The sequence below is a fragment of the Rhinatrema bivittatum genome, chromosome 1 (assembly GCF_901001135.1).
Source record: "Rhinatrema bivittatum chromosome 1, aRhiBiv1.1, whole genome shotgun sequence".
NCBI classification, from domain to species: Eukaryota; Metazoa; Chordata; class Amphibia; order Gymnophiona; family Rhinatrematidae; genus Rhinatrema; species Rhinatrema bivittatum.
In genome coordinates, this window is record NC_042615.1 from 726,788,144 (window position 1) to 726,815,664 (window position 27,521).

At 40.9% G+C, this 27,521-nt stretch overlaps 1 protein-coding gene across 15 annotated transcripts in view; it reads left to right on the forward strand.

The window, feature by feature from the left end:
• The window catches only part of ARL15 (ADP ribosylation factor like GTPase 15), a 1,022,750-nt gene that overhangs the window by 538,829 nt on the left and 456,400 nt on the right, over positions 1 to 27,521 (forward strand). The window contains exon 7 of one of the 15 annotated variants that reach the window (XM_029577449.1): positions 6,762 to 7,341. The exons of 13 other annotated variants lie outside the window; for them this stretch is intronic. In XM_029577449.1, the coding sequence (XP_029433309.1) occupies positions 6,762 to 6,830 (69 nt within the window). In that variant the 3' untranslated portion in view covers positions 6,831 to 7,341. One more of the 15 variants, XM_029577456.1, reaches the window with a different exon arrangement.

Here is a 27,521-nt window from a genome sequence, read left to right on the forward strand (position 1 = left end):
AGCATTCATGACACACACAATAAGCATATATAGAATGGTTTAGGGACACAGATAATAGAGGGTCTCATTTCATCCATAATAGCAGATAACTAATAAATGGTTCAGGGACACAGATAATAATAGAGGGTCTCATTTCATTCATAACAGCAGATAACTAATAAACACACACGGAGTTATTCACCACGGACACGTTAAGGGACCACATGATGACAGCCGGGACCCCGGAAATAGAGCAGATTTAGTGAGGAAAGAGGAGTTATTTGATCTAAGAGAGGATTAACATAGGGTCAGAACGACCCATGTATCAGTTCAATAGTCAGGTATACCAGTTCAAGTTGTAACATGAGCTCAAACAGACAAATATTATCAGCGGAAGCATGTATGCTGCAGCAGCATTAATTTAGGCGGGACCACACCTCTCAGTAAAAACGAACACGCCCCCCTGGTTGAAGAGAGAGAGCGGACGTGGGAGTGTTCAGTCTCCCATCAGGTCCTCAGAGGCGTTCCTAAGGGTCACTGATTACTCTAATTGAAAACACCGCAGCTAGTCTCGGTCTGGTGAAGCGAATGGGTGGGTACCCGCGGTAAGTATAAAAAGCGCAGAGTAGGCAAGCGCGCCTCAGACACGGAAGGTAGGCGTCGTCCACGAGCAGAAGTATGGTCATCACAAAAGTAAGTGTTTGATAACGTGCAAATGGTATGTAGAAAAGGATGTTTGTTGAAATGGAATTGAGATGAGAATTAATTGTGTTATCTTCATAGTTGGAGACATAACAGCCACTGTGTACCTGGTTAGGACACAGCACTACCCCTCCCGTAGCCCCTGAAGCAGGCACGAACGTGCCGAAACATGGCCCATGTCGGGCAAGCAGACGCGAACCCGTGAGAAGAAGTTGAGACGGATGCCTTGATAAGTATTTACATATAAGCAGCGGGTCGCCTCAGAAAACGGGGAGATAAGGGTTTTTTTAGGAAAATAGTTTAAGAAGAAGAAAAATTGAAAGAAAAATGGTTTCACAAAACTTGGATAATAAAGAATAATAGACGGGGCGAAAGAAAAGGACACCCATCAATTGGTTGTCCTTCAATAGAGCCACCGTACATAAGCAACACCATAGCACAAGTGTTCCCTTGTATTGGTGTGTGTTGGAGAATTAATTGCATCAGTAGCATGGGTTCTTCTTAGTGTTTGGGTAATTGCTAGGTTCTTGTGGCCTGTTTTTGGCCTCTGTTGGAAACAGGATGCTGTGCTTGATGGACCCTTGGTCTGACCCAGCATGGCAATTTCTTATGTTCTTATGGACTGCGCCTCTAGGATTGTATTTTAAACAATGTCCATGCCTTTGAACACTTTTAACCTTTGCAGCTGCACCTTTCAGTTTTTTTTCTATTTTCCTCATTTTATCAGTTTCCCTTTTGAAAGTTTAGTGTTAGAACTGCAGATTTACTTATTGTCCCCCTTCCAGTTATTAGTTTAAATTTGATCATGTTATGATCACTGTTGCCATGATATGACATCACCAAGTGGCCCCACCACAGTTACCTCTCTCACCAAGTCCTGCGTTCCACTAAGAATTAAATCTTAAATAGCTCCCTCTCTTGTTGGTTCCTGAACCAATTGCTCCATGAAGCAGTCATTTATTACATCCAGGAACTTTGTCTCTAGCAAGTCCTGATGTTACATTTACCCAGTCAATATTGGGGTAATTGAAATCTCCCATTATTATTGCACTGCCAAAGTGGTTAGCTTCCCTGATTTCTCTTAGCATTTCATCATCTGTCTGACCATTTTATGCAGGTGGACGGTAGTAACTCCTATCACTATACTCTTACTCATCACACATGGGATTTCTACTCATATAGATTCTATTGAGCATTTAGTCTCTTGTATGATCTTAAGCCTGTTGGACTCTGTACCCTCCCAGACATAAAGTGCCACACCCCCACCAAGTTGATCCTCCCTAGCATTGCGATATAATTTGTACCCTGTCATAGCACTGTCCCATTGGTTATCTTCCTTCCACCAAGTCTCTGTATGCCAATTATGTTAATCTCATCATTTGCTGCTATACACTTTAACTCTCCCATCTTATTTCTTAGAGTTCTGGCATTGGCATACAGACATTTCAAAGTGTGTTTTTTGTTTGTATTAACAACCTAATTTTCAGTTGTTAGGGATAATTTGGAAATCATTAGCTTTGGTTATTTTTTACATATAGGCACATGGACTGTTTGCTTTTAATGGAACCTCTCTATTGGGATGCCCTAACTCTCCTGTTTCATTAGTATCCTTCAAGGATACATTTCTCTGAACCATGCACTGCTGAGTACATGCAGAACAGTGCAGAAAGTTCTTCAAAACTGCACTTGTCTAATCCTCATAGTCCCAGCGTGGCTCAGGCAGATATATTTATTTATTATATTTTATTTATTTATATTCTGCTTTTCGACACTTCAAAGCTGATTGCATTCAGGTATTGTAGGTATTTCCCTATCCCCAGAGGGCTTACAATCTAAGTTTGTACTTGAGGCAATGGAGGGTATCGTGACTTGCCCAAAATCACAAGGAGCAGCAGTGGGATATAAACCAGTGGGCTACAAACCAGTGGCTTTTCTGGTTTGTAGCCCGCTGCTCTAACCACTAGGCAGCTATTCCACTCCACATCTCATACAACTTTCCAGGAATCAACCCATACATCTGGGAACAGAACCTGGACTGTTGATGCAGGAAACCATCCCAACTTTTCAGGCCTTAGACTCACAGCTTATGTTGAGTGCTTAGTGATGGAGGATTTTCACTTAGCTACAGAAATTGTAGACATACTTATCTCCTCTAGGAACCCTTCCATGAGAGAGAATTATGCATTCAGAGTGCACATGTACTCCAAACGGTGTCAACAAAATACTTTGGACCCATTTTCCTGTGAGCCTAAGCATCTGTTTAAATACTTGCTCCACTTTTCTGACTCGAGCCTTGCCATTTCTTATCTACAGGTGCACCTTAGTTTACCCAGGCCCGACGCAACCGGGTGTGCACAGCATGCATTTACACAGGGAGGCACACCTGAGGGGGCAGTGGCAGCAGGAGAGGACAAGGAGCCACTGGTGGAACTCAAACCACCAGCGGCTGAAAATGAAAAAAGGCTGGGAAAAAGAGAGGTGGTTCGCTGACGGGTTGAGGAAATGCCGCGGTAGTTTTCCTCTGTTAGCTGCATGCGTGTGATCATAGCTTTCCAGCTCTGGTCCACCCCCCTCAATCATGAGAAAGCTCGCAGATCAGAAGGAAAGACAAGTCCATGGTGCACCACAGCCCGATCTTAAGGTGGAGCTGTGGTAGAGCTCATCCCCACCATGACCCAAAGTGAAGTAGAGGATGGATGTGGCGGTGCCGCATCCAATGTGCATGTGTCTGTGTCTGAGCTTGAATTGTTGTCTGTGTCTGAGCTTGTGTCTGTGTTAGAGCTTGTGTTCATGTGTATGTTTCTGTGTGAAAGCCTTTATGTGAGTGCCTGTGTGTACCTGTGAGAACCTCTGTGTCACATATATGCTCTCACAGGCATGCACACATGTACAGTGTGTCTGTGAGGGAGAGAGGTAGTGTGTGTGAGAGGCTAGGCATGTGTGTGAGAGAATGAATATGTGTGCATGTATGTATGTGTGAAGATAGTTTGTGTGACCCTTCCTCCCCTAATGCACGACAATGTCAGGGTGACTGGAAATCACAAGATCCCAGATATGGAAAGCTGGGGATTTTTTTTTAATCCTTATTAGTTTTAATTATTAGGTGTAATTTAATGTTTCTACTGTTTTGAAATATTTATTTTTTGGGAAAATATTAGAACATATTTTAATTATTGGATTTTTTTATTCAACAGATATTTTGAAATGTTATATTGGTGTTTGAGAAATTTTGGATATTCTATTTAACTGGTTTGAAATATTCTTTTTATGTCTATGATTTTACTATTATGATTGATGTCTTGATTTATTATTTAATGTTTTATGAAGCATGCTAACATTTGTTTTCCATTGTTGCTCAGCTTATTGAGGCTGGCTTATTGTGGGTTCCATTTTAGTTCTCTGCATGTTTCAATTTTACTTTTCTGGTCCTTTAGTATGTATTTGGTTAGGATTTGACTGTGTGATCGAGGTGAGGTACTCTGCTACCATATAATTTATCTGTAGGGATCTTACAGCAGTCTGATTTATTCTTTTTTGCCTAATATTGGTTTATTGGTGATATAGGTCTTGGTGTAATATGTGCAGTGTTGCCTTTTCATAGATAAGGTTGCTACTGTTTGAGTGCTGGTAATTAGGATTGTTTTGGTATGGGAGGTTTATTATATTATAATGGTAATTGCATTTATTCATGGCTTTCAGAGGACCAAGGCAGGGGCGGATTGGCCTATTGGGGGATCGGGCATCCCCTGGTGGGCCAGTCGCGCTAGTCATGTGGTCTGCCAAGCGTGGCCGTGACAGAGCCACGCTCAGGAGACCCACGTGGTATCTCCTGGGCCGGCCTGCGGCGGCGAATCCCCGGGCCGGTCTTTCATCGGGAATCCGCTGCTGGACCAAGGCCACACGCAGCACGCATTAAAAAAGTCTAATTCCAAAGGAGTTCCAAGTGTCTTTTTTTGCAGTGTTTTCTGGTTCACACCACAGTAGTGCATTTAAATATAATATTCATGTTGTGATATTTTTGCCTCAGAAGACTGACTTTTGAATGTGTTTTTTAATGTAAAATCTATTATAAATCCATAATTGAATTGTGTGTGTGCATCAGTAGATGGACAATAAACCGATCTCTACTCAAGTGTTGATATCTTGCTTCATAAAAGGCCTATGACATGTCAGATCCCTGGTACATAAAACATCTGTTCTATTGAATCCTTTCCCACTAATGAAATCCTCCTTTGAATCATTGAGTCAGTTTCTCTAAAATACTGAATGTGGAAGGTGGTGTAGAAGAGTTGGTGAACTCCAAGCTCTCTTCCACTATCCTCTGTCCCTGTGTTTTTCCACAACAGGGTGGTTCTCCATATTTGCCCAAAATTTCTCCCCAAAATCATCACTTCTTGTCATATCAGTTAATCCAATGTATTATCTACCTTTTATCCCAGGTCCCACATGTACAAGGGTGGAAAATGCCCTGCATACTCTGGACTGCAAAAGGGTCTTAGCATATTACAAGAAACAAACTCAGCCACATCAGAAAGCTTCCCAATTATTTATCTCATACGATCCAAGAATATCTTGTCTGGCTGGCTGGCTGAGTGCATTCTTCACTGCTACACCTTAAGAGAACTGTAGATCTCAAACTCCGTGAAGGCTTATCAAGTGAGAGCCATGGTTGATTCTTTGCTCACCTTTGCCTTGTGTGTTCATACCTTTATATCACACTACTGTTTGATAACATCTCAAAGATTGACAATAAATTTGGGTAAACAGTTTTACAAAATGTCTAGTCTTTCAGTAATTCGTTCTTCACGGTGGAGGCCAGGTTTCTTACTAAGTAAACGCTGTGCTGCAGCTTGGTACTCCCAACATGTAATAGCTAATTCAGCCTGTTTGCCAACAGAAAAAGCCAGTTTGCTTACAATAAATGGTGTTTTCTGTAGATAGTAGGATGAATTAGCCATGGAATACCCACCTGCCTCTCTGGAGAGTAGACTACATAGGTAGATTAGCTCTGGTATGGACGAGAAGACTCAAGAGGCAACACCCATATTGGGAATTCCTGCCCATGCTCAGTAGAGCTCAAAGCTTGGAGAGATGAGTCCATTCAGTGCTGCCAGATGACATCACCCCCAATGGAATGGCTACTTCATCCTGCTATATATGGAAAATTGCCATTCAGGCTAAGCAAACTTGCTTTGCCTGTCTTATTAGTTTTTGTTGAAGTACTGTTTATCAATGTAGTGCAAACCTCCTTAACATGTCCTATCAGTTGTACAAGTATTTATCTTGGGATTAAAAGCTTAATTTTGGGTCTACTCAGCTATGATTAAAAATAATTTTGGTTAACTGGAACATGTTTTATTTAAGATGAAAGCAGTTAGCTTACTTGGCTCAGGCTTTATACTTTAGTTAATTATTAGAATATTTCTACAAGCTTTAACCAGAATGTAGTGCTTTGCTTTTGTGTTTGTAAATCACCAAAGATAAACTTAATAATTGCGTCATGTTTTAGTATGCCATGCTATATTTTCATGCTATACAGAACAAAATGTGCAGTTCAGTTGCATATACTGTAGCTAGTTGATCCATGGAGTCATCACAACTCAATGTGTAATTGCGATGTAATGCCTTTGGGTGAAGGATTAGAATGAGCAAAGAGGTATAATGCTTGCCCAGGTATATTTCCTGACTTCAGAGAAATGTGTATGTAAATAAGAGTCTCAAATACATCATTTTGGATGTGACCCAAGTGGTTTTAGCACTAAAGGGTGTGGTAGTCAAATTATGGATCATATACTTGCATGTGACTCACTGTAAACAGATCTTTGCCAACTTTGTGTATTGATAGATGTTACTAAAGTCATAAAATAGGCAATGCTTGTTGAGTGTAATGTGCTCAAAATGTTTATAACAAAAAAAAAAAAATGTTGGGGTGATGACGTTTGACCTGTAACTTTTAGAATTTCAAATTTGTTCTGTTGGTCTGGGCATTAATGGACCTCTGATTTCAAGGATGAGTTTAGGATATGATGATTTTATTGCTAGCAAATATTGTATAATTGCCCAAATCATTTTTTTCGCAGAGCTGCATAATCTGCAAACCTTCAATAATGGTAAACATCAGTGAATGTGAAATGTTGAAATTAGCATGATTTCAATAATCATGCAAAGGAATGCTACTTAGAGGATCTAGAAATTAAGAGTATGTTATGGTTTAACCATTTTGTGTCTACTTGAAAATGTTTTTTCTATTTTGCCAAACATCTTACAGCTTCCCCAGTTTTTCTTCAATGAATCTAGCTAGATTCTCTCCACTGTTATTTACCGATAGTTTGTGATTTAAGGAAGGTGCAGATTCTTCTGACCACTACAGATAACAAAAGTAACATGATAGATATTTCTATTTACTCTGTCAAGCCATTGTAGCTAAGATATAATACTTACTCAAACGGTGATGGTCTGACAATTTTAAACTATAAAACTGAGAGAAAATGTGGCTTGATGCTAGTTGTATTATCTTTAAATGTAATAAAAAGTCATATTTATTCAAATTAGTATGCATTCTTTAGAACTGGTATGGTTTGAATTTGATAAATGCTTACGATTAATAATGTTAATCTGTACTTATAGCTCACTTTGAACTCGTTTGTAGGAAAAACATGTAATAAATGACTGACAAAAGCTTCTTACTCCAGGATGTGACGCTACTTACCTTTTTCCTAAATCCATTGTTGTCTGGTTTAAACCCTCCAAAGTTAAATACATTAAACTATAAAAGTAAAAAAAGCACAATTGGTATTGCCATTTTAGGTATAAACCCTATACTTGTTAAAGATTTGAGACATGGCCACATGGAAATCTATGCGTTATTTTAAGGAATTGAGAAGGCCTTCTGCACCATGGCTATATAGTCTTAGCTAGCAAGCTGAATGAGCTCAGGTTATAAAGAGAAGATTACTGGTTAACCATCGGGCTAGGCCCTAGCAAGTTTAGGATTGGGGGCCCTATGTATAAGGACATCTATTTCATAGTCACAAAATGGGAATAAAAAGTTTAGTACATTATGACATTTTTCACCAAAACTTGGGATATTAAAATTAATAAAGAAGAATAGTTTGTCATTCCATGCTCATGTGCAAGAAGCAGAGTATTTGGTGGAATAAAAAATCTTTGTGAATTTGAGGTGTATATTTTTTTCAAAATGGTGTAGATTAATTATGTTAATTGTGTTGGTGTTAAATGAGACCCTATGTTGAAGGTGGCGTTGGTATAGTGCCATTCTAAAAAAGCCAAGGATATCTGAAAGCCCTGGGAAACTCATATAAATTCTGCAGATTGGATAAGGAATCCATATGTGTTTAAAGGGCATCATTCCTACGTGGTTGTGCCAATGCCATATAGGAATCACTATTTAAATACAATAAAAATGAATGTGTTGCTGACTTACTGTATTTTAGCATTTTGTATATTTGTGTTTTGACAGTTTGGATTAATTAAGGTTTTGTTTGTGGTTTTGTGTAATTGTGTTAATTATATTGGGCCCAGTATTCAAAACTAGACAGCTATGTGGCTGTGAGGTCACTCGGGAATGACCTTGAGTTAAGAAACATCCAAGAGTACAAAAAGGAGTCCAAACTCTGGCTAGTTCCACACAAACAAACGTTTATTTACAAACAAAACCAGACTACAATGTTAGAGGGCCGCTTACCACAACAATCAAATACACATAGTCCTTGCTTAGGATAGCTTTCCTGCCTTCTCTCTGGGCCCTCCCCCAGCTTCTCTGCCCTGCCTTCTTATCCAAGACTGTAGCGTCCTCCCTGGCCCATAATCCCTTGCTGGTTTGGCTGTTGAGGACTGGGCCAAATAGCCGTGGCTGTTCCTTTAAGGTGTTCTGAGGGAGTTTCTTACATACCCTCACATACCCTCTCCCTCAGCTCGGCCTTGTCAGGTCAAGTTCCAGCCATGCCTGTGCTAATTCCCTGTTTCTCCTCAAGGATGTCCCGCCTCCAGGAGGACTTACCCAGCTACCCGTGATCTGGTCCCACAGGGTTATAAATGAAGGACAACCGGCTATGGGTATACAAGCAAGAGTATCTTTTTGAAGCAGGTCTCATGAAAGGAATCTTGCCAGACCCTGAATCCACCAAAGTTTGGGTGGGAACTTCGTCCAGCTCATTCTGGTCACAAATTCCTTAAGTCCTTGTTGTGGAATATCCACCAAGTTACAGTTTTGAAGTTTTGCGATAGTGTTCACCTATTCGTGTTCCCTCATTACATTCTCATTCTGGGGCTCTGCCTGTACCCCCCTGCTCCTTCTTGTGCTGTTCTACCTGCTTGCTTTTCCACTCCATGCCTTCAAGCCATAGGCTGTCTTCATCCATATAGTCTTCTGTCCTACAAAGTGAGCATGTCCACTGGGTGGGTTCCCCTTTGACTTTATCCATTCCTTTCAAGGGCTCTTTGTTTTCTGCCTTTCCTTATGGGCAATGGTCTTCCTCATGTCCATTCCCTGCTGAAAGAGCACAGAAGGAAAGTTTGGGCCACTGGTATGTTTATGAGTTACACCCTGCACTTTCTAGGATGGTGATCTGCATAAGTGGCCATTTCATCTGGGTTGACCAATTGAAAGGCTATTTGGCTTTTGACCATGAGCAAATTTGCCAGGTAAGTGTTCCAATTGACTTCCGGCCAACCTGACAGGTGGGAGGTCCTTTTGAAAATTTTCAGAAAGATCTACGGGTCTTCCCCTGCCTTCATCTTAAACAAAATGTGAGGTAACAGATTCACCTGGCTTGTAGCAGCTTGCATGGCTTGAGCAATTTGCACAGTATCCCCTGTTGCTGGGTGAACTATACATGTAAATTTTATATGACTTTCTGTAGGTTGCTGCTGGCCTTCTGCCAGAACATATATCACCCTCTTCATGTTCTTTGCTCTTCTGCTTATGCAAGTCGCAAGCTGCTTGAGTCTCAAGGGAAGGAGAGTTAGTAAAAATAAAAAAAAAATAAAAAACCTTCTGGCCTGACTGACCCTTACTAACTGATTATTTCACTAGCTGCTTCAGACGGAGCAAACCTTCTTAGCTGATATAACCATGTCCTGTGCAATCCTTGTGGGCAGGCCCCAGAAAAAAAAACATTTCCTCTTTTTTTTTTTTTTTTTCCCCCCTTCTGTTTCTGTGGGCTTCTGTCTGTGCTTCCTGCTTAGAACAGGGATCCCACTTCTAACCCCATATGTGGTCAGTCAGGAACAACACAAGTTGGGAAACAGCCAGGAGTACAAAAAGGAGGCCAAACTTTGGCTGGTTCCACACAAACAAACTCTTTATTTACAAGCAAAGCCATAGTACAACATAGAAGCCACTTTCCTCAGCAGTCTTACATCAATCAAATATATGCAGTCCTTGCTTAGGCTAGCTTTCTGCCTTCTCTCTGGGGCCTCCCCCAGCTTTCTGGGCCCTGCCTTCTTATCCAAGCCTGCAAGAATCCTCTCTAGCCCAGAATCTCTTGCTGGGTTGGCTGTTAAGGAGGACTGGGCTAGATAGATGTGCTGGTCCTTTAAGGTGTTTCTTATATATTCCCTCACATGCTGAATATACCCAGATAATTTCTAGATATCCAGATAAGTTTTATATCTGGCTAAATTTAGATTGTATTCAGTTAACAGGATAAGTCTAATAACCAAAAAGTAAGGGTCTTAGGTTGTTTACTGGATAGGTAATGTCCTTTATTATTCTGCGAAATCTACCTTCATGCTCCTGTAGCACTGACTTATCACAAGACTTATCCAGCTAAGTGGCAACTGCTGAACATAGCTGGATATTCAACAGTTGCCACTTAGCCGAATAAGTCCCTATTTATCTAGCTAAGTAGCACTAAATATCGGTCTCATTTTTTATTGCAGCTTGCTGTAAGGTAGTGCTAGAATAATGAGAGAGGAATTGAAATAAGTATTAATGTTATTTAACAGAATATTCATTTTCTTTCTGGTACAACCTGCTCAGAACTATTGAGTTTTTAGTTTCTCATCTAACTGAAGGCAGTTTGAGGAAGTTTTATGTGGGGTCAGCAAGCAGTGATGCAAGCAGTGATGCAAAGGGCAAAGAGAGAATGGGAGAGAACAGAGAAAAGAAACCAAAGATATTGAAAATGATACATAATAGGGTGTCTGCTTCATATTTTTATGAATGTGGTAGTGGAACTTGAACCCGAACCAGCACCTTATTTAATTAGATTATCTAGACACCGTTATGCTAATGCACAAGCACTGTGGGGGCAAGGTGTGGGTAAATTATGACAAAGTTCAGAAAAGCATGGCAGAAGGCAGCACAATTTCTTGGAGGTAGGGTGCTAGAACTCTGGTTAGATGAGATGATCATGCATAGGCCTTTCAACTCAAATAGACTATCCAACCCACCAATAGTATCAGAGATAGAAGTGCAAGTGGGATATCCAGGAGGCATTACATGTGCAGGCAGTTCAATGCTGGCCATTGCACATGGTCTCCCTGTAGAATCCATCATGCATGCACAAATTGTGGAGCACCACACTGTCACCCAATATAGAGTACTCAGAAAGCAAAGGCAGCAGTAAATCAAATGCATGAGGCAAAGAATTGATTAGCACTCTCCTCAATCAACATTGAAACGGGATCAGGCAGAGGAAATTATCTAACCTGTGAAAAGTGGCTAAGGCAGATATTGAGTCTCCCCTCAGTCTCCTACCGTTCCACCCTAAATAGTTCTGCCTATTGGATTTTCAATTAAGGAATGGTTTTATTTTGACAAGTGCATACCAAGGTGTTGCTCAGTCTTCTGTGCATATTAGAGACGTTTAGGTTGTTCATGCACTGGGTGGACTACTAGGTTTTGGAATCATGGAAAATTGTGCATTACCTGTATGAATTCCTGTTAATCAGGAAGGATGCTCCAGAGTGTGATTTATTCTGTTTTCAAGAGGACAGCAACCAATTTTGGCATCCCCCTAGCTCAAGTCAAAACGGAGGGCTCTGCACCAGCTATCTACTTCTTAGGTATTGAATAGACATCCAAGCAAGGGCTTCCAGCTGCCTCAAGAAAGATACAAAGGTTGAAGGATGCTATGATGGTAATGGGGTATGTAAAGAAGGTGACAATCGAGCAGTTACAGTCCCTCTTGGTGCCTGCTCAGCTCTGCCTGTTGAGTGATACCCATGAGGAGAGTCCTTCATACAAAGACTTGCCTTGGCTACAGCAGGTACCAATAAAAATCACTACCATATAAGGGTCCAGAGGCAATAAAGTGAGACACATTGGTATGGGAAGATGTTTTGCATTCATTCAAAGAATGGCAATATAGCCAGACCTGCCCAGATTCAATAACGAGCTAGAATGTTTCACTGATGCCTCAGGGAGGTTCGGTTTTGGCATATATTTCAGGAAGTCTTGGTGTGCCAATACATGTCACAAGTCAAGAACCACCAGAGATATAACCTTTCTCTAGCTATCCCCCATTGTGTTCACCTTGATCATATAGGGGGAGGGGAAAGCACCTATGCATTTATGGTCAAATTTCAAAGGCTTGCGCCCAGCAAAACTGGGAGATATCTCCTGGTATGTGCATAAAAACACTTTTCCAAAAAAGGAGTGGGTCATGGGCGGGCTGCATAAGTCAGTGCGTAAGTAGTTAAACACATAAGCGCACGCTGGGATACCCTACTGTGTAACTTTACTTTTGCCATGGATGGTGTGTAAGTTATGAAATAAAAAAAAAATGAGGCTAGACAGTGGGGTTTTAAGGGTCGGGCTAATAGGGTAAAAGGGAGGCAAGTTATCTAGGGGGTTTAGGAAGTCCTCTCCTTTACTGGAGTGCACTGGGAAAAAGGTCTAATGCATCGTTGTATGTACCTACTAACATTTACCCCATTTACGCTCTCGAGAAAGCATCCGTGTGCGGATTTGCACGTCAATATAAAATAATGCGCGCATGTTTGCGCGGATAGCCAATTTTATAACAAATGCACATATACACATGCATATTATAAAATCGGCACTTCCAAGTCCCATTATGTATTATTTCATGAGATGGATGATGCTGGCATTGGAATCTGTTTGCTACAACAACTTTAAAATTAGACTATTTCCATTGCACATTCTCGCTGGCTTTCTATGCTATGATGCAAGTCAGTGAGATGGGGGTCTCATTTTGAATGAGGCCTCATTCCACTGGCTTTCAGTTGAGAGATGTTGCGGTATCTCAGGTGAAGATTATACTGACCATCTGTAAGTCCAAGACAAATCAGTGCTACAGGAGCATGAAGGTAGATTTTGCAGAATAATAAAGGACATTACTTGTCCAGTAAACAACCTAAGACCCTTACTTTTTGGTTATTAGAGGAACAGGACTCGGCTTATATACTTCTCCCTTACATACAGAAAGACGAGTAGATTTGTGCCCTGGACCAAATGGACACATATGCTCACATACACATACGCTTCTCATTGGCTTTACCTTTACTTTCAAGTGGATTCTTCCATTACCAATACAAGGTACTCCCATTCGGCCTATCCTTCAGCTCTGAGAGTCTTTATAAAATGCCTCCCAGTGGTAGAACATCTGCATCATCAAGAATACAAATTTTCCTGTACCTGGAGGACTGGCTACTCACAGCAAGTTCTTGAGAGTAATTAATTACTCAGTTCCCTGCACATGAGAATTTTTTTTGCAGTGACTGGGCTTCCTAGTTGATTTTGAGAAACGGAATCTAGTCCCCACTCAGAGGCTCAAGTTCATTGGAGCGTAGGTAGACTCAGTACAGGAGAAAGCATTACTACCTTCAGAAAAAGCAAACGTTATAAGGTCACTCATCCCAAGCTACTCTCCTCTCCTCTCCATGTTGAACATCCAGAGTGATGCTGGTGATCTTAGGACTTATGGCGGCAGCCGTCTATATAGTCCTGCTTATTCGTCATATATCCATTACCTTCAGTGGGGCCTGTGTTCTCAATGGCATCAGTTCACTCAACCATTATAGACTGTGGTGCGTCTTCCAAAGGATATGCAGTGAGACTTGCAGTGGTGGTCTCCCCTGCCCCCAGTTCTCGGAGTCCCTCTGAGCACTCCCTCATCAATTAACATTAGTGAAAGAAGCCTCCTCCAAAGGATGGGAGTGTCAGAGAGGGTCTTTTCAAACTCAGGACACTTGGTCTCTTGAGGAAAGTTGGTTTTATATCAACCTACTAGAGTTAAGAGCAATAAAATACACACTCTCAGCATTTGTGCATCTTCAGGGAAGACACATCCTGATTCAGACAGACAACCAAGCCACCATGTTTTATGTCAACAAACAGGGAGACACAGGGTCATGGCCTCTCTGTCAGGAAGTGCTGAAGATATGGAATTGGGCAGCCAAGGATTGTTCTGTCATACAAGCCACCTATCTGTCATAGATTTGCAATACGTTGGCAGATAGCCTCAGCAGAGTGTTTTGTCCACATGAGTGGTCACAACAGCTATCCGTAGCAGACAGACTATTCGACTTATGGGGTCTGCCTTCAGTAGATCTGTTAGTCTTAAAACAAAACAGGAAACTGAATCAGTTTTGCCGAATTCTACATAGCGATCTTAGGCTAGCTCAGAATGCTTTTCTGTTCAACTAGGTATCAAGACTCATGTATGCTTTTCCATTAATACTGTTAATCACTAAAACAGTGCAGAAGCTTTTACAGGACCTTGCTCGTCTGATCCTCAGAGTTCCAGCGTCGCACAGACAGATATGGTTTGCATATCTAGTTAATTTCCAGCAGTCCCATACATTTGGGGATGGACCCTGCATTGTTAATGCGTGACAAAGGTATGCTCTACTATCCCAACTTCCCAGCCCTCAACCTAATGGCTTGGATATTGAGCACTCAATAATCATGGATCTCAAGCTACCCAGAGAAATAGTAGACATACTAATAGTAGACAAAGCCATCAACTAGAAGAAATTATGCCTTCAAATGGAATAGGTATTCAAGTGGTACCAACAGAATGCTTTGGACCTGTTCTCTTGTGAACTTAAACATTTGCTAAAGTATTTACTCCACCTTTCTGAGTGGAGTGCCTCAGGGATATCTATTGGGACCCTTACTTTTCAATATATTTATAAATGATCTGGAAAGAAATACGACGAATGAGGTAATCAAATTTGCAGATGATACAAAATTGTTCAGAGTAGTTACATCACAAGCAGATTGTGATAATTGCAGGAAGACCTTGTGAGTCTGGAAAATTGGGCATCAAAACAGCAGATGGAATTAATGTGGATAAGTGCAGGTGATGCATATAGGGAAAAATAACCCATGCTATAGTTACACAATATTAGGTTCCATATTAGGTGCTACCACCCAAGATAGAGATCTAGGTGTCATAGTGGATAACACATTGAAATCGTCGGTTCAGTGTGCTGCGGCAGCGTCAAAAAGCAAACAGAATGTTGGGAATTATTAGAAAGGGAATGGGAATAAAAACGGAAAATGTCATAATGCCTCTGATCGCTCCATGGTGAGATCACACCTGAATAATGTGTTACAATTATGGTCGCCGCATCTCAAAAAAGATATAATTGCAGTGGAGCAGGTACAGAGAAGGGCGACCATAGAAACATAGAAATGACGGCAGAAGAAGAGACCAAACGGCCCATCCAGCCTGACTAGCAAGCTTTCACACATTTTTTTTCTCATACTTATCTGTTACTCTTGGCCCCTTATTAGTAACATTTTGGTTCTAGTTACCTTCCACCCCCGCCATGAGTTGGTGGGGTTGGAAGTGCTGGAGCCGCATCTAAGTGAAGTATCTAACTTAATTGGTTAGGGGTAGTAACTGCTGCAATAAGCAAGCTACTCCCACGCTTCTTGTTACCCAGCCTGTACAATTCCGTCCTTGTTGGTTGTTGTTTGAATATAAATCCTCTTTTCTTTATTCGCCCTGAAGTGTGAAGCAGTGAGCTGCACTGGATATATATTCCAAGTTAAGTATGAGTCTTAATTGATTCGACGGTAGTAGTACTGCCGTAACAAGCAAGCTACACCCATGTTATTTGTTACCCAGACTATGTAATTCAGTCCTTGTGGTTGTGCCTGAATATAAATCCTCTTTTCCTCTTTCCCCTTGCTGTTGAAGCAGAGCTTCAATAATAATAATAATAATAATCTAGGGGAGATAAGATATTGTTTGATTCAAGGTATTCATCAAGTTGTGAGTGAACTACTTTTTTTGATTATTTTGGCTATGGAAGGGTAGGTTTGAAATTGGGCGGTAGGTATTTTGATAGGAATTTGGGTCAAGATTGTTCTTTTTTTAGAATAGGTTTATTATAGCTGATTTTAAGACAATTTGGGTAGGTACCTTCTTTATCAAAATTCATGAAGGAGCTGTGACATGTCAAACCTCCGGTGCAGAAACTCTGGTTCCATAGTACTTGAATGTTGTTCTTTCTTAACTCATGAAGCCATTGCTGTTAGCTTCACTTAATTCTTGACATGGAAAGAACTGTTCCTGGTGGCAGACTATAGTCAGCTAGAAGGAAACTGCCAAAATCCAAGCACTTGTTCACTAACCGCAGTTTGTGCAATTCTTCCACAACAGGGTGGTCCTCCATGCTCTCCCGATGTTTCTGCCAAGGTCTTCTCGGCTTTCATATTAATCTGTCGTATTACCTAGCAATGCAATACTGATTTTTAAAATGGGATCAAGGGTTAATCCAAGAAATTACAGACTGTTGAGTGTGATATTTGTGCCAGGCAAAATGGTAGAAACTATTATAAAGAAACAACATTGTTGAACATGTAGGTGGGCATAATTAAATGGGACAAAGCCAACATGGATTTAACCAAGGGAAAGTCTTGCCTCACCAATCTGCTACATTTTTTTGATGGAGTAAATAAAGATGTGGATAAAAGAGAGCCGTTGATATAATGTATTTGGATTTCCAGAAAGCATTTGATGAAGTCCCCTCATGAGAGTCATCTTAGGAAATTTATTTTATTTATTTTATTTATTTATACAGCTTTTCTATACCATTGTGGAGAGAACTATGTCTCTATCTCTACAGTTTACAGAATAATAGTAAAAAAATAATTAATAAAATTTAGATTAGAATAAAAATTACATTAAATCAATCAATACAAATAAAAATATAGATAAAAGTAAAACAACATTTCTTAAAAGAAAATCCATAAAAGATAGAGTAGAAACAATAGAACAAGATAAAAATTAGTTTTGTAACTCTCCGTCTAAGATTTGGGCTGCATCTCATGATTACTCGTGTAAGCTTGCCGAAAGCACCAGGTCCTTTAACTCCTTTTTAAATGTTCTCAAATTTGACTGCAGTCTCAAATTTGGTGGTAAAGTGTTCCATAATTTCAGACCGGCGATTGATATCGCACGGTCTCTAACCTCACTGAGATGTGCAGATCTTACTGTAGGTATGGTGAGCAGACCTTTGTTAGCAAATCTTAATTCATGTTGGGGTACATGTAGTCTTATCGTTGAATTTAACCAGTCGGTCTTTTCCCCATATAGAATTTTATGAATAATGCACAACATTTTATGTTTTATTCTAAATTCAATTGGTAACCAATGAAGACTTTGTAGAACAGGGGAAATATGTTCTCTACGACTGGTATTGGTCAGCACCCGAGCTGCAGCATTCTGTAAAATCTGTAATGGCTGAATCGATGATTTAGGTAAGCCCAGCATAGTGGAATTGCAGTAGTCGATACCTGTGAACAGCATCACCTGGAGTACATTTCTAAAATTGTCTCTAGAGAGTAATGGTTTCAAACGTTTGAGCATCCTCAGTTTACCGAAGCCTTCGTTAAAAAGAAAGTTAATATGGGTAAGTTTAATTCAAAATCTATAAATAAGCCTAAGTTCCTTGCTACATCAACTAATTTAAAACTGGTATCATCATTCAGCACTATAGTTTTCTGTTCCAAATTTACATTTTTTCTGTCTAAAACCATAAAAACTGACTTTTCCAGGTTTAAAACCATAAAAACTGACTTTTCCAGGTTTAAAATTAATTTCATTTGGATTAGCAGTTGTCTAATAATCTTCAAGTATATCTCGATACTTTTAAAAGTGTCTTCTAAATTACATTCAATTGGAAATAATAATCTGGATGTCATCTGCACTAGACAAAATAAATTAGGTTAAGACCGGTTAAAAGATGGCACAGTGGCAATAAATAGATATTTAAAAGGGTGGCTGAGAGGGCAGGAGCCCTGTGGGTACCTCCAGTCTCTAATTTTATTTTGGCAGATAGGGGCAGTGTCCCTATTGTGGATTGGGAATTGGTTTAAGATACGGGGAATGGACACAGCTCCCTTATGAGGAAAGACTAAAGAGGTTAGGCTTTTCAGCTTGGAGAAGAGACGGCTTGTGGGGAGATATGATAGAGATGTTTTAAAATCATGAGAGGTCTAGAACGGGTAGATGTGAATCGGTTATTTACTCTTTCAGATAATAGACTAGGGGGCACTCCATGAAGTTAGCATGTGGCACATTTAAAAACTAATCGGAGAAGAAAGTTTCTTTTTTACTCAATGCACAATTAAACTCTGGAATTTGTTGCCAGAGGATGTGGTTAATGCAGTAGTATAGCTGTGTTTAAAAAGGATTGGATAAGTTCTTCGTCAGATGGATAAAGTGAAGTACAGCGGGTAAAATATATGGGCATGGGGGAGATACAGAGAAGGCAGTGGACTAGGCAGGCAGGCAGGGTATGGAAACAAGGTGATAATAGCATCAGAGTCCAGACTCCTGACAACTGAGGTAAGTGTGAAAAGACAAGAATGATCTGAGAATAGTTAAATACATAAAAACCCCACTCCTTATCTCTGGAATATGCAGTTATAGAATCTATCAACCCCTTGGGATCCTGCAGGTGCTTGTGACCCTGAATTGACCACTGTTTGAAACAGGATGCTAGGCTTGATGGACCTTTGGTCTGAACCAATATGACAAGACGTATGTTCTTATGTACCTTCTTTCCAATACCTCATGCCCATGAAGGGGAGAAAACCTTTATACCTTGGACTAAAAAAGAGCTTTACTTATTAGAAGAAATTATCTCAGCCACATGGTGATCTTCTCAGTTGTTCGTATTCTACAACCTTAACAGACTAGGCGTGCCATTCGCCAAGTGCACATTGTCCAACTAGATAATGGTATGCATTCCACTGTTTTACACCCTAGCAGGTTTACAGATCATAGGTCTGTCAAATCTCATCAAGTGAGAACTAAGGCCTCTTCCATTGCTCATCTACAAGAAGTGTCTCTCGAAGACATCTGCAAAGCTGCAACCTGGTCGTCAGTTCACACCTTTACTTCCTATTATTATCAAGACAATTTCTCAAGGTCTGATAGTAAATTTGGACCTGATTTTGTTGTCTCCTCTCCACAGTAGAGTCTGAGTTGCTTACTTGGTAAAAATGCTGTTGCAATCCTCAGCTTGGGACTCCCTGCATGTAACAGGCTAATTTAGCCTGCATATCAACAGAAAAAGCAAGTTTGCTTACCATAAACAGTGTTTTCCATAGATAGCAGGATGAATTAGCCATGGAACACCTGTCCACCTTCCTGGAGAGTCAACTACATAGCTAGATATAGCTCTTGAAATAGATTGAGGAAACTCATAAGGCAATGTCCATGCAAGAACTCCACACATTTTCAGTGGAGCTCAAAGCTCTACTAGCTTGGAGAGGCAAGTCTGTTTGGTGCTGCCAGATAATGTCACCCAAAGGACAAAGAGATCAAGGTATAAAGCTGAAAGGCTATAAATTCAGGAATAATGAGTAATTTTGGTCACAAAAAGGATAGTGGAAGTCGCAGAGGTAGAAGCAGGATGGGATTTCAAAAGAATAAAGTGTAAATAAAGAAGATCATTGGCAGTTATTTTGGTGAATAAAATAAAAAATATTAGAGACTCAGCCACCACACAAATGGAAAAAAGGTTTAAAAAAAAAACAAAAAAACCACGTGGCTGAAAAGATTGAAAAAGGTACCATGGGAAGTGCTTAAAAGGAAGTGGTTCCTGACCAAAGAGCTTATTTGACCAGGGTGTACAGCATTTGCTACTGTGTGAGACACTGGGTTTATTTTTATGCAGCTGGACTTCATATATATATTTTTGTACTGTTTAGTGTACTAAATCTAAGTGTAATTGAATGTGGACTTTCTTTACTGGTCACTGATTTCAGGAAACAACTTTATTTTTTATTGACATCTACTGTGTAACGGAGGAGGGGGGGTGCTTTGCTGGGCTAGTTTACAGAAGAGCTCCAGAGGAAAAAACCTAAGTGCCTTGAAAGGTAGATTTTCTCCCATGTGGGAAGAACCCTCAAGAAGGATGGGTCATATGCTTGTCCATGAATCTCAGTGCCCAGTAGAAGATGGGGCAGGGTCCACTAAACAATACTAATAAAGACATGCAAATTTGAAAAGGCAGCTTCTAAAGTATACTAAGTAAATCAGTGACAAAGAAGCCAGTTTTCTGTAAAACATCTGGTTTTGTTATTTGTCTCAAAACACAGATCCAGCTGCTCTACCCCTTAAATGCAAAGTGCTAAGAAACAAAAAAAAAATGTACTTATGTTTAAAAACACTAATGTCTCTGAAAATCTATGCCATCAACAGATGTCACATACCACTAAAAGTCAGAAAACTCAGAATTTGACCCTTTAGTTTAAAAAATATTTTAAAAAATGAAACCCATAATAACTTGGCACCTGCATCTGAGTAGTTAAGCAGCTGCAATTACAGATGAATTCCCAAAACAAGTCTAGAGCAAATAATTGTGGTTGCCGTGTTAGTCCACTTGGATACATGGAAACATAGAAAAGTCTAAAAACATAGAAACACAATATGACAGCAGATGAAGATCTCGAGGTCCATCTAGTCTACATATCTTATCTTGTTTCAACAGTACAGACTGTGCTTGATTTCTGGCATTATTTAATTGTCCCACTGCTAATGATCTTCTTTACTTATGCCTTGTTTTCTTGAAATCCCACGCAGCTTTTGTCACTTCCACTGGGAGGCTATCATACCTACACTACTATTTTTATGAACAAAATTACTTGTTTGCGAGTTCACCTCCTTTTAGCCTTATACCTTGATCTTTGTTTCAGAATTTTCCTTCCATTAAGGAAAATACTCTGAGGTATTTGAAATGTGTGCCTTGTTTGTCCCTTTCCACCTCACCTTGCAGGTAGACATGTTTAGGTCTTTGTCTTTTAACTTCTCTCCGGTTCTCACAAGTAGACGAGCCTCTTGTTTTATTTTTCCAGTCAGCAACACTTAAGTACCTTCCCCTGTTGAGCATTCCTCTTTCTGACTCCAACAAAGTATAAATCCTCTCTCTCCACCTCTGAAGAAATCCTACTTCAATGAATTTTTAGGAAACTTAGTAATCTTCTGGAACTCCTCAGCAGGACCTCTTTTATCCTAGATACCTGGGCATCTGGATCTTGGGCCTTCAGGGCAAAAGGTAGGACAAGCAGTCCTCTCACATTAGCAAGGCCTAGCACTAGCATCTCTCTCAGGGGGCGCCCCATCAGAACAACCTCTCCCCTTGTAGGGAGAGACCCGAGGACCCCTTTACACATATGGGCACAAGAGTTTTATTGGTGCTAACTCCTCAGTAAAGAAGAGCCAACCATCGACCTCTCCTACTCAGATTTCACTCCTCATATAAAGTCTGTTGAGAAACTGATACTACAGTAGCAAGGGGCAAATCTAGAACCCCTTGCACATACTTCACTATTGCTGTAACTATATTCAGAGTTTGTTGTGTGAGAGCATAGATGATCTAATTGAAGTCACTGTTAAAAACATAACTGGAAAGGCCTTTGCTTGCCCTTCAGTTTCTTGCCTTTTACTTTAAGGTAAATATTCAAAGCTTTTTTCTGGCTTACTTTTGGAGTTAGTTGGACAAAACCAAAGATAGGAATATTTCCCTGCACTCCCCAGCTAAATTTTATCTGGGTAACTTTATTGCTTAAACAAAATTTACCCAGTTAAAAAGAGGTAGTACCAGGGACATTCCTAAAGGTGCAGTTTCACTTTTTCTGAGCAGAGCTGATGTGCTGCACTGCCCGAAACAAAGTTAGTCGAGTAAGTCTGGTCAAAAAAAAATACCTGTCCTAAAGTTATCCTGTTAATTGTTCTGTTGAATATAAAATGGATAAAGTTATCTGGGTAAATTCCACTGCATATCCTGTTAAAATTATCTGGGTAACTTTCCCACTCGCAGGATCTATATGGACCTGTTTGTAAATATATGCATCAATTCAAAGTTTATGAAGTGTATTAAGGAGTTACTCAAGGATGTCATACCTAAGGACAAAAAGATAAGGGGAGTTAAAGCCACTTGTTAGATCTGTCTCTGCCCTTACATTGTAGTGTGAGTTATGAACAGAGGATGATCATTTTGTGACCTTTTGGCAAAGTTTGAGACCCTGTACAGCGGGGTGGCCAACTCTGTCTTCAAGAGCCACAAACAGGCCACGTTTTCAGGATATCCATAATGAATATGCATACGGTAGATTTTTATGCACTGCTTTCTCATGCATATTCAATGTAGATATCCTAAAAACCTGGCCTGCTTGTGCCTCTGGAGGACTGGAGTTGGATGAGTATGCTATACAGCAGTGATAGCAAACTCCAGTCCTCTAGTGCCATGAACAGGCCAGGTTTTCAGGCCTGTTCATGAGGTAGATTTGCATACACTTCTCCATTATATGCAAATGCACCTCATGCATATTCATTGTGGATAGCCTGAAAACCTGGCCTGTTCATGGCACTCGAGGACTGGAGTTCGCTATCACTGCTATACAGCATGGGGGAGTGAGCACCCTGACCTAGTTGGGGACTGAATATAATGACCATTATCAAAGCATGAAGATTAAACCCCATGCTTAAAAATGTTTTAAAAATTTGACTTCTAGATAGAAAAACAGAATAGAACATGAACAATATTAAGAATATGCTTGCTGATTTCACATATATGTTTTACCACCATTGGTCCCTTTTTCAGTAAGAATGTCTTTATTAAACTTTTTGAAACCTCAGGAATTCTGAAACTTCTACAGAGCACTATGTAAACCGTGTTATCATAGCCCACAAGGCAGGAGCAACAACGCCAGTCATTTTGTTCATATTTTAAAGTGCATGTATAGTCTTGAAAAAATAATATTTTCATGTAGGTGATGTGCTAACTCTAGAAAAATTATTTGTCCTCCAGTTAAGAACAGTGCTTGTAGAGGTTGTTTTAACCATGGTCAGTTTACAAAAGTATTACATATATGAATTTGGCAGTTGCAGTTAAATCCTTTTAAGAAAAATGTCTTTCGGTACTGTACAATAGACAAGCAATTTTACAAAAATATATTTATTGTATTCTAAACATGAGTGGTATTCTTGACTTTCTACTGTGGACTTTCCTCATCCTTACTACATTCCTTTGTTCATCAACTGAGCACCACCTCAGCAAAGGTGTGCAGGACTGCTCTTTGAAGAAAGCTTGCCGCAAAGTTCCAGTAGGCATGAGTTTGTGAGCCGGAGTGTGTTCACACTGACTCAGCCCCACTTTTTCTGAGCCTGTGACTTTCCCTTTCAGCCAGGAAACTTAGGCGGCGAGGAGGCCACTAGGACTGTGAATGCATGCACGCAATTAATACCTTGCATAACTCGGAGCCGCTTTAGTCAAGGTTCATCTTGTCCCTTGTGGTATCTCACTAGCAGGAGGAGGGGGCTCTTATTTCCTTCTTTAATGTCAAAATTTATGAAAGGTCTATGGGGTCTGTCCCTTCCTTTTTGAATACATTACCATTATGCACTCAGCTCCTCCCACTTAGACTATTGTAACCTGCTCTTCACAGGTCTGGCAAGCCATATCTCACCAATCTGCACTAAATTTAGCTGTATGATGTATCTTTTACCAGCGGCGGATTCAAGATGATGGACCGGCCCGGGATTCGCCGCCCAGGCTGGCCCAGGACACATCACGTGGTCTGCCAAGCGCAGTCTGCCGCGCACGGCAGTCCACGGGACGGGAGCGATCGGCCCACCGGGGGATGCCCGATCCCCCAATAGGCCAATCTGCCCCTGCTTTTACCAGACAAAAACTCACATAACCCCTCTTCTGAAGTCACTGCATTGGCTTCCTATCAGCTCCACACAGAGTTCAAGCTCCTCTTTCTAACTTACAAATGCCTTCACTCTGCAGCAATCACTACCTCTCCTCTCTTATCTCTCTCTCTACACCCCTCCTTATGCACTCTGCTCATCGGACAAGCCACACTCCTATCTTTACCCTTCTCCTTGACTACCAGTTCCTGACTCCATGCTTTCCACCTGGCTGTGCCATGTGCTTGGAATAGTCTTCCTGAGCTGGTGTATCATGCTCCCTCTCTTGCTGTGTTTAAATCCCATCTAATGACTCACCATTTTTTATGCTAGTTTTAAATCTTAGGCCTGATTTTCTGCTTTCATCCTCATTAACTAACTTTCTTTTTTTTAACCATTGTCTTGCTTTATGAATTACCCCAAATCTTTTCTTGTGTGTTTGTCTTAATACATTTTAAGCTCTATTGAGCAGGGACTGTCTTTTTTTGTGTGTTTGTACAGTGCTGTGCATGTTGTGTAGTGCTATAGGAATGTTAAGTAGTAGCATTCTGAGCCTCCAGTCATTAAACTTCCAGCATCTTGGGACTTCAGTGTAGTCCTAGCTTAAATCATGAAACCTCTCTTCGAACTTCTCAAGTCAATGAACCTGAACTTCCTCACTTGGAAAGAGTTGTTTCTCGAGGTCATCACTCAGCAGGAAGATTAAGCAAATTACAGGCTCTGGTTTTCTATTTGCCATACCTACAGTTCTTTCACAACAGAGTTGTACAAACTCAACCTAAGTGCCTTTTGAAAGTTGTGTCTGCATTTCACATTAACCAAGTTATTGTTATATTGCCAACAATTCTTCCCAACATCACAAGTGCACAAAATAGAATGGGCTCTTCACTCTTTGGACTGCAAGAGAACTTTGATATATTATCTGAATAGGATTCAAATTCACTGTCAAACTTCTCAACTGTTCGTGTCCTTTGATCCCAATAGATTTAGAAGGGCGGTTACTTTGTTTGTGTGGACCCCCCTTGCCTGGACTGTGAAAGGGGGGGGGACACACTTGGGGTGGGGAGTACCACATGAGAAATTATATTCACTAATATGATTTATCTTCGGGTTTGTAGCCTGAGTGGGAGATGACAGGGTCCCAGTCACTTCGGTACCTCAATTCTGTGCCTTTCCCAAACACCCTCTCACTTGTAGACCCACAGACCAGATAAAATCATTGCAGCAGAATAAAAGAGTAATTAACCCTTTTTCCAGTATTGTGTAAGTGGGCAGTAAATCCAACCAGATCATTAAATGGAAAAAGCACTTTAGTGAAGTATAATATAAACGTGCAGTTTTCTTATTTTAAATTAAGCAATGAAAAAATAACACTGGGTATGGCCTGTTAGCCAGGGCAACCAACATACTCATATGGATAGGTTAAAAAAAAAAAAAAAAAAAAAGAAACAATAATAGACAGGCCGATATAGTAAGGAGTGGTAGGAAGAGCTGCGTTAGTGCCGGGCGCACCCGCGGTTGCCGCACGCACAGTCCGGCTCACCTACCGCTCGATACTGTATGTAAATAGCTTGCAAATGCAAGCTGTGTCCAAGAAGCGTCCGTGAAGCGTTAGGCCCACACAACCCATTTTACTGTATAGAGCGCTATACAGTATCCTGGGTGCGCTGGCCTAATGCTTCACAGACACGCTGGTATCTGTCATTTCAAATGACATTTGAAATAACAGGTACCAGGAAGTGGACGGTTCTCCTACGCTCGGGATTGCCAGTCCTCTCTCCCCTCCTCCCGAAGCAAGGCGCGTAAAGCAGCCTTGCTTCGGGAGGAGGGGAGAGGACTGGGGCTGCCCTGGAGACCAGCACCCATGGATGCGGCCAGGGCAGGTGAGCGGGGGCTGGGGAAAAGTTTGCCGCCTACCCTTACGCCTGCCTCTAACGCAGGGGTAAGGGTAGGCGGTAAGTTAGCAGGTTAAACGCGTGGCAAAACGGCAGGTTAAAAAAGCGATAGTCGGGGCGCGTGTTACTGTATGGGAGGGAATAGCTAATTCGATCGTTTACATCTAATATACATGCCACGGGCGGAAGGGGTTACCCGGTGATTTAAAGAGGCGGTAAGAATGGGTTAAAGGGGATAGTGTATCGCGGGTTGGACTAACGCAGCCGAAAAGTGAGTAGAAAGCGGGTTAGGAGCAGGGTAACCACAGCCGCACTTTACTGTATTGACCTGAGAGAGAGGTTGGGGGAAAAGCAGTGAAGTAAACAGCTTTCTAAAATTATCTTTTCCCCTGCATACTCAAAAAGGGTCCATCCCAATGTCACCACTTTGTAAAGGGTGCACCCTGTCCCAAACACAAAAATGTGTAGGGAGAAAAACAATCAAGAAAATGAAGTTGTCCCTCTTGATAGTAGAGCTGGCTAAATGATAAACCAAATAGATGAGCACTGCAGTGTGTGAAAGGTCACTCTCATGGGAACTTCCCCAAATGGTTTACTTGGTACTAAACAGAAAGTGGGCATGGTTTCAGTCACTTACAAGAAAGATCATGGTCCACCAGTTTTTCTTTCCTAGTACCTGCCAGAAAGGCTTCTTGACTTTGGCTGAAGCAGTTAAAATGAGATACTAAATTGTGACAAAAAGCAAGGAAATAAACCTTCTCCCTCATCTGCTAAGGTACTGTCTGTTCAAAGTTTAGATTACTTAACTTGGTCTCTTATAAGGGTGATCCAGCCATGTGCTTCTGGGCCTAGATATCTCTGGAAAGGAAGTCTCTCAGCTCCTGGCTCCTCTGTCCCTTGTTGGGATTTTACATGTAGCCCGGCTATGAAGCAAGAACAGCTGTCTTTGTTTCCTTAGAGCGCAGACTTCAGTCTGTCTCTCTCTCTCTCTCAATAATTAGCTCTTTAGGAACAGAACTGATTGCAGGGCTGCTAGATGCACTCCTCTCTTCCTGGATCCTGGCTCCAGCTCCTACCCATCCAGCCATCCCAGCCCCGCACACACACAGTTAGCAGCTGAATTGTGCCTTTCTTATCTTAAATGGTCTCCCAGCATTCCTTTGGCTTCCTCCTCCACTGGCTACTTAGTGCTGTTCTCTGGGTAGGCTAGACAATATAGCCCTTTTACCAACTTAACTCTGTGAGTGCTGGATGCTGGTTCTTGCAACATATTTGTTGTTCACAGAAGAGCACACAGGGGTTTTTGACGTATTTTTATATTCCTTCACTTTGGCTGTGGTGGCTTGCAGTCTCTGCAGGATTGAAAATCTATTTTTGACAGATCCAAAACACACCACTTAGATCTAGATACATCTCAGTCCACATTCTAAGGCTTCAATACAAAATAAGCTCATGGGGGTAGGAACCTGGTTTATAGTAGCTTGCTTAATCTAGTTGGCTAGTGGACTGTATAACTCACTGTTAAGTGCTGGCTTGCCTACAGATTCTAATAAGCCTCAAGTGAGAGTCATGGGGCATTCAGTGTTTCATATCAGGGCTACTTACATTGAGGACATTTTCAAGGCAATTATGTGGTGGTTTGTTCACATCTTCATATCCCACTACTATCTGAACAACCTGTCCCAAGGAGGCAGTAACTTTGGATAAGCAGTTCTGCACAGCCTGTTCACCTAGTAGTCTACTCTTCATTGGTGGGGTCCAGATTGTCTGTTTCAGTACTTTTTCCACAATGCAA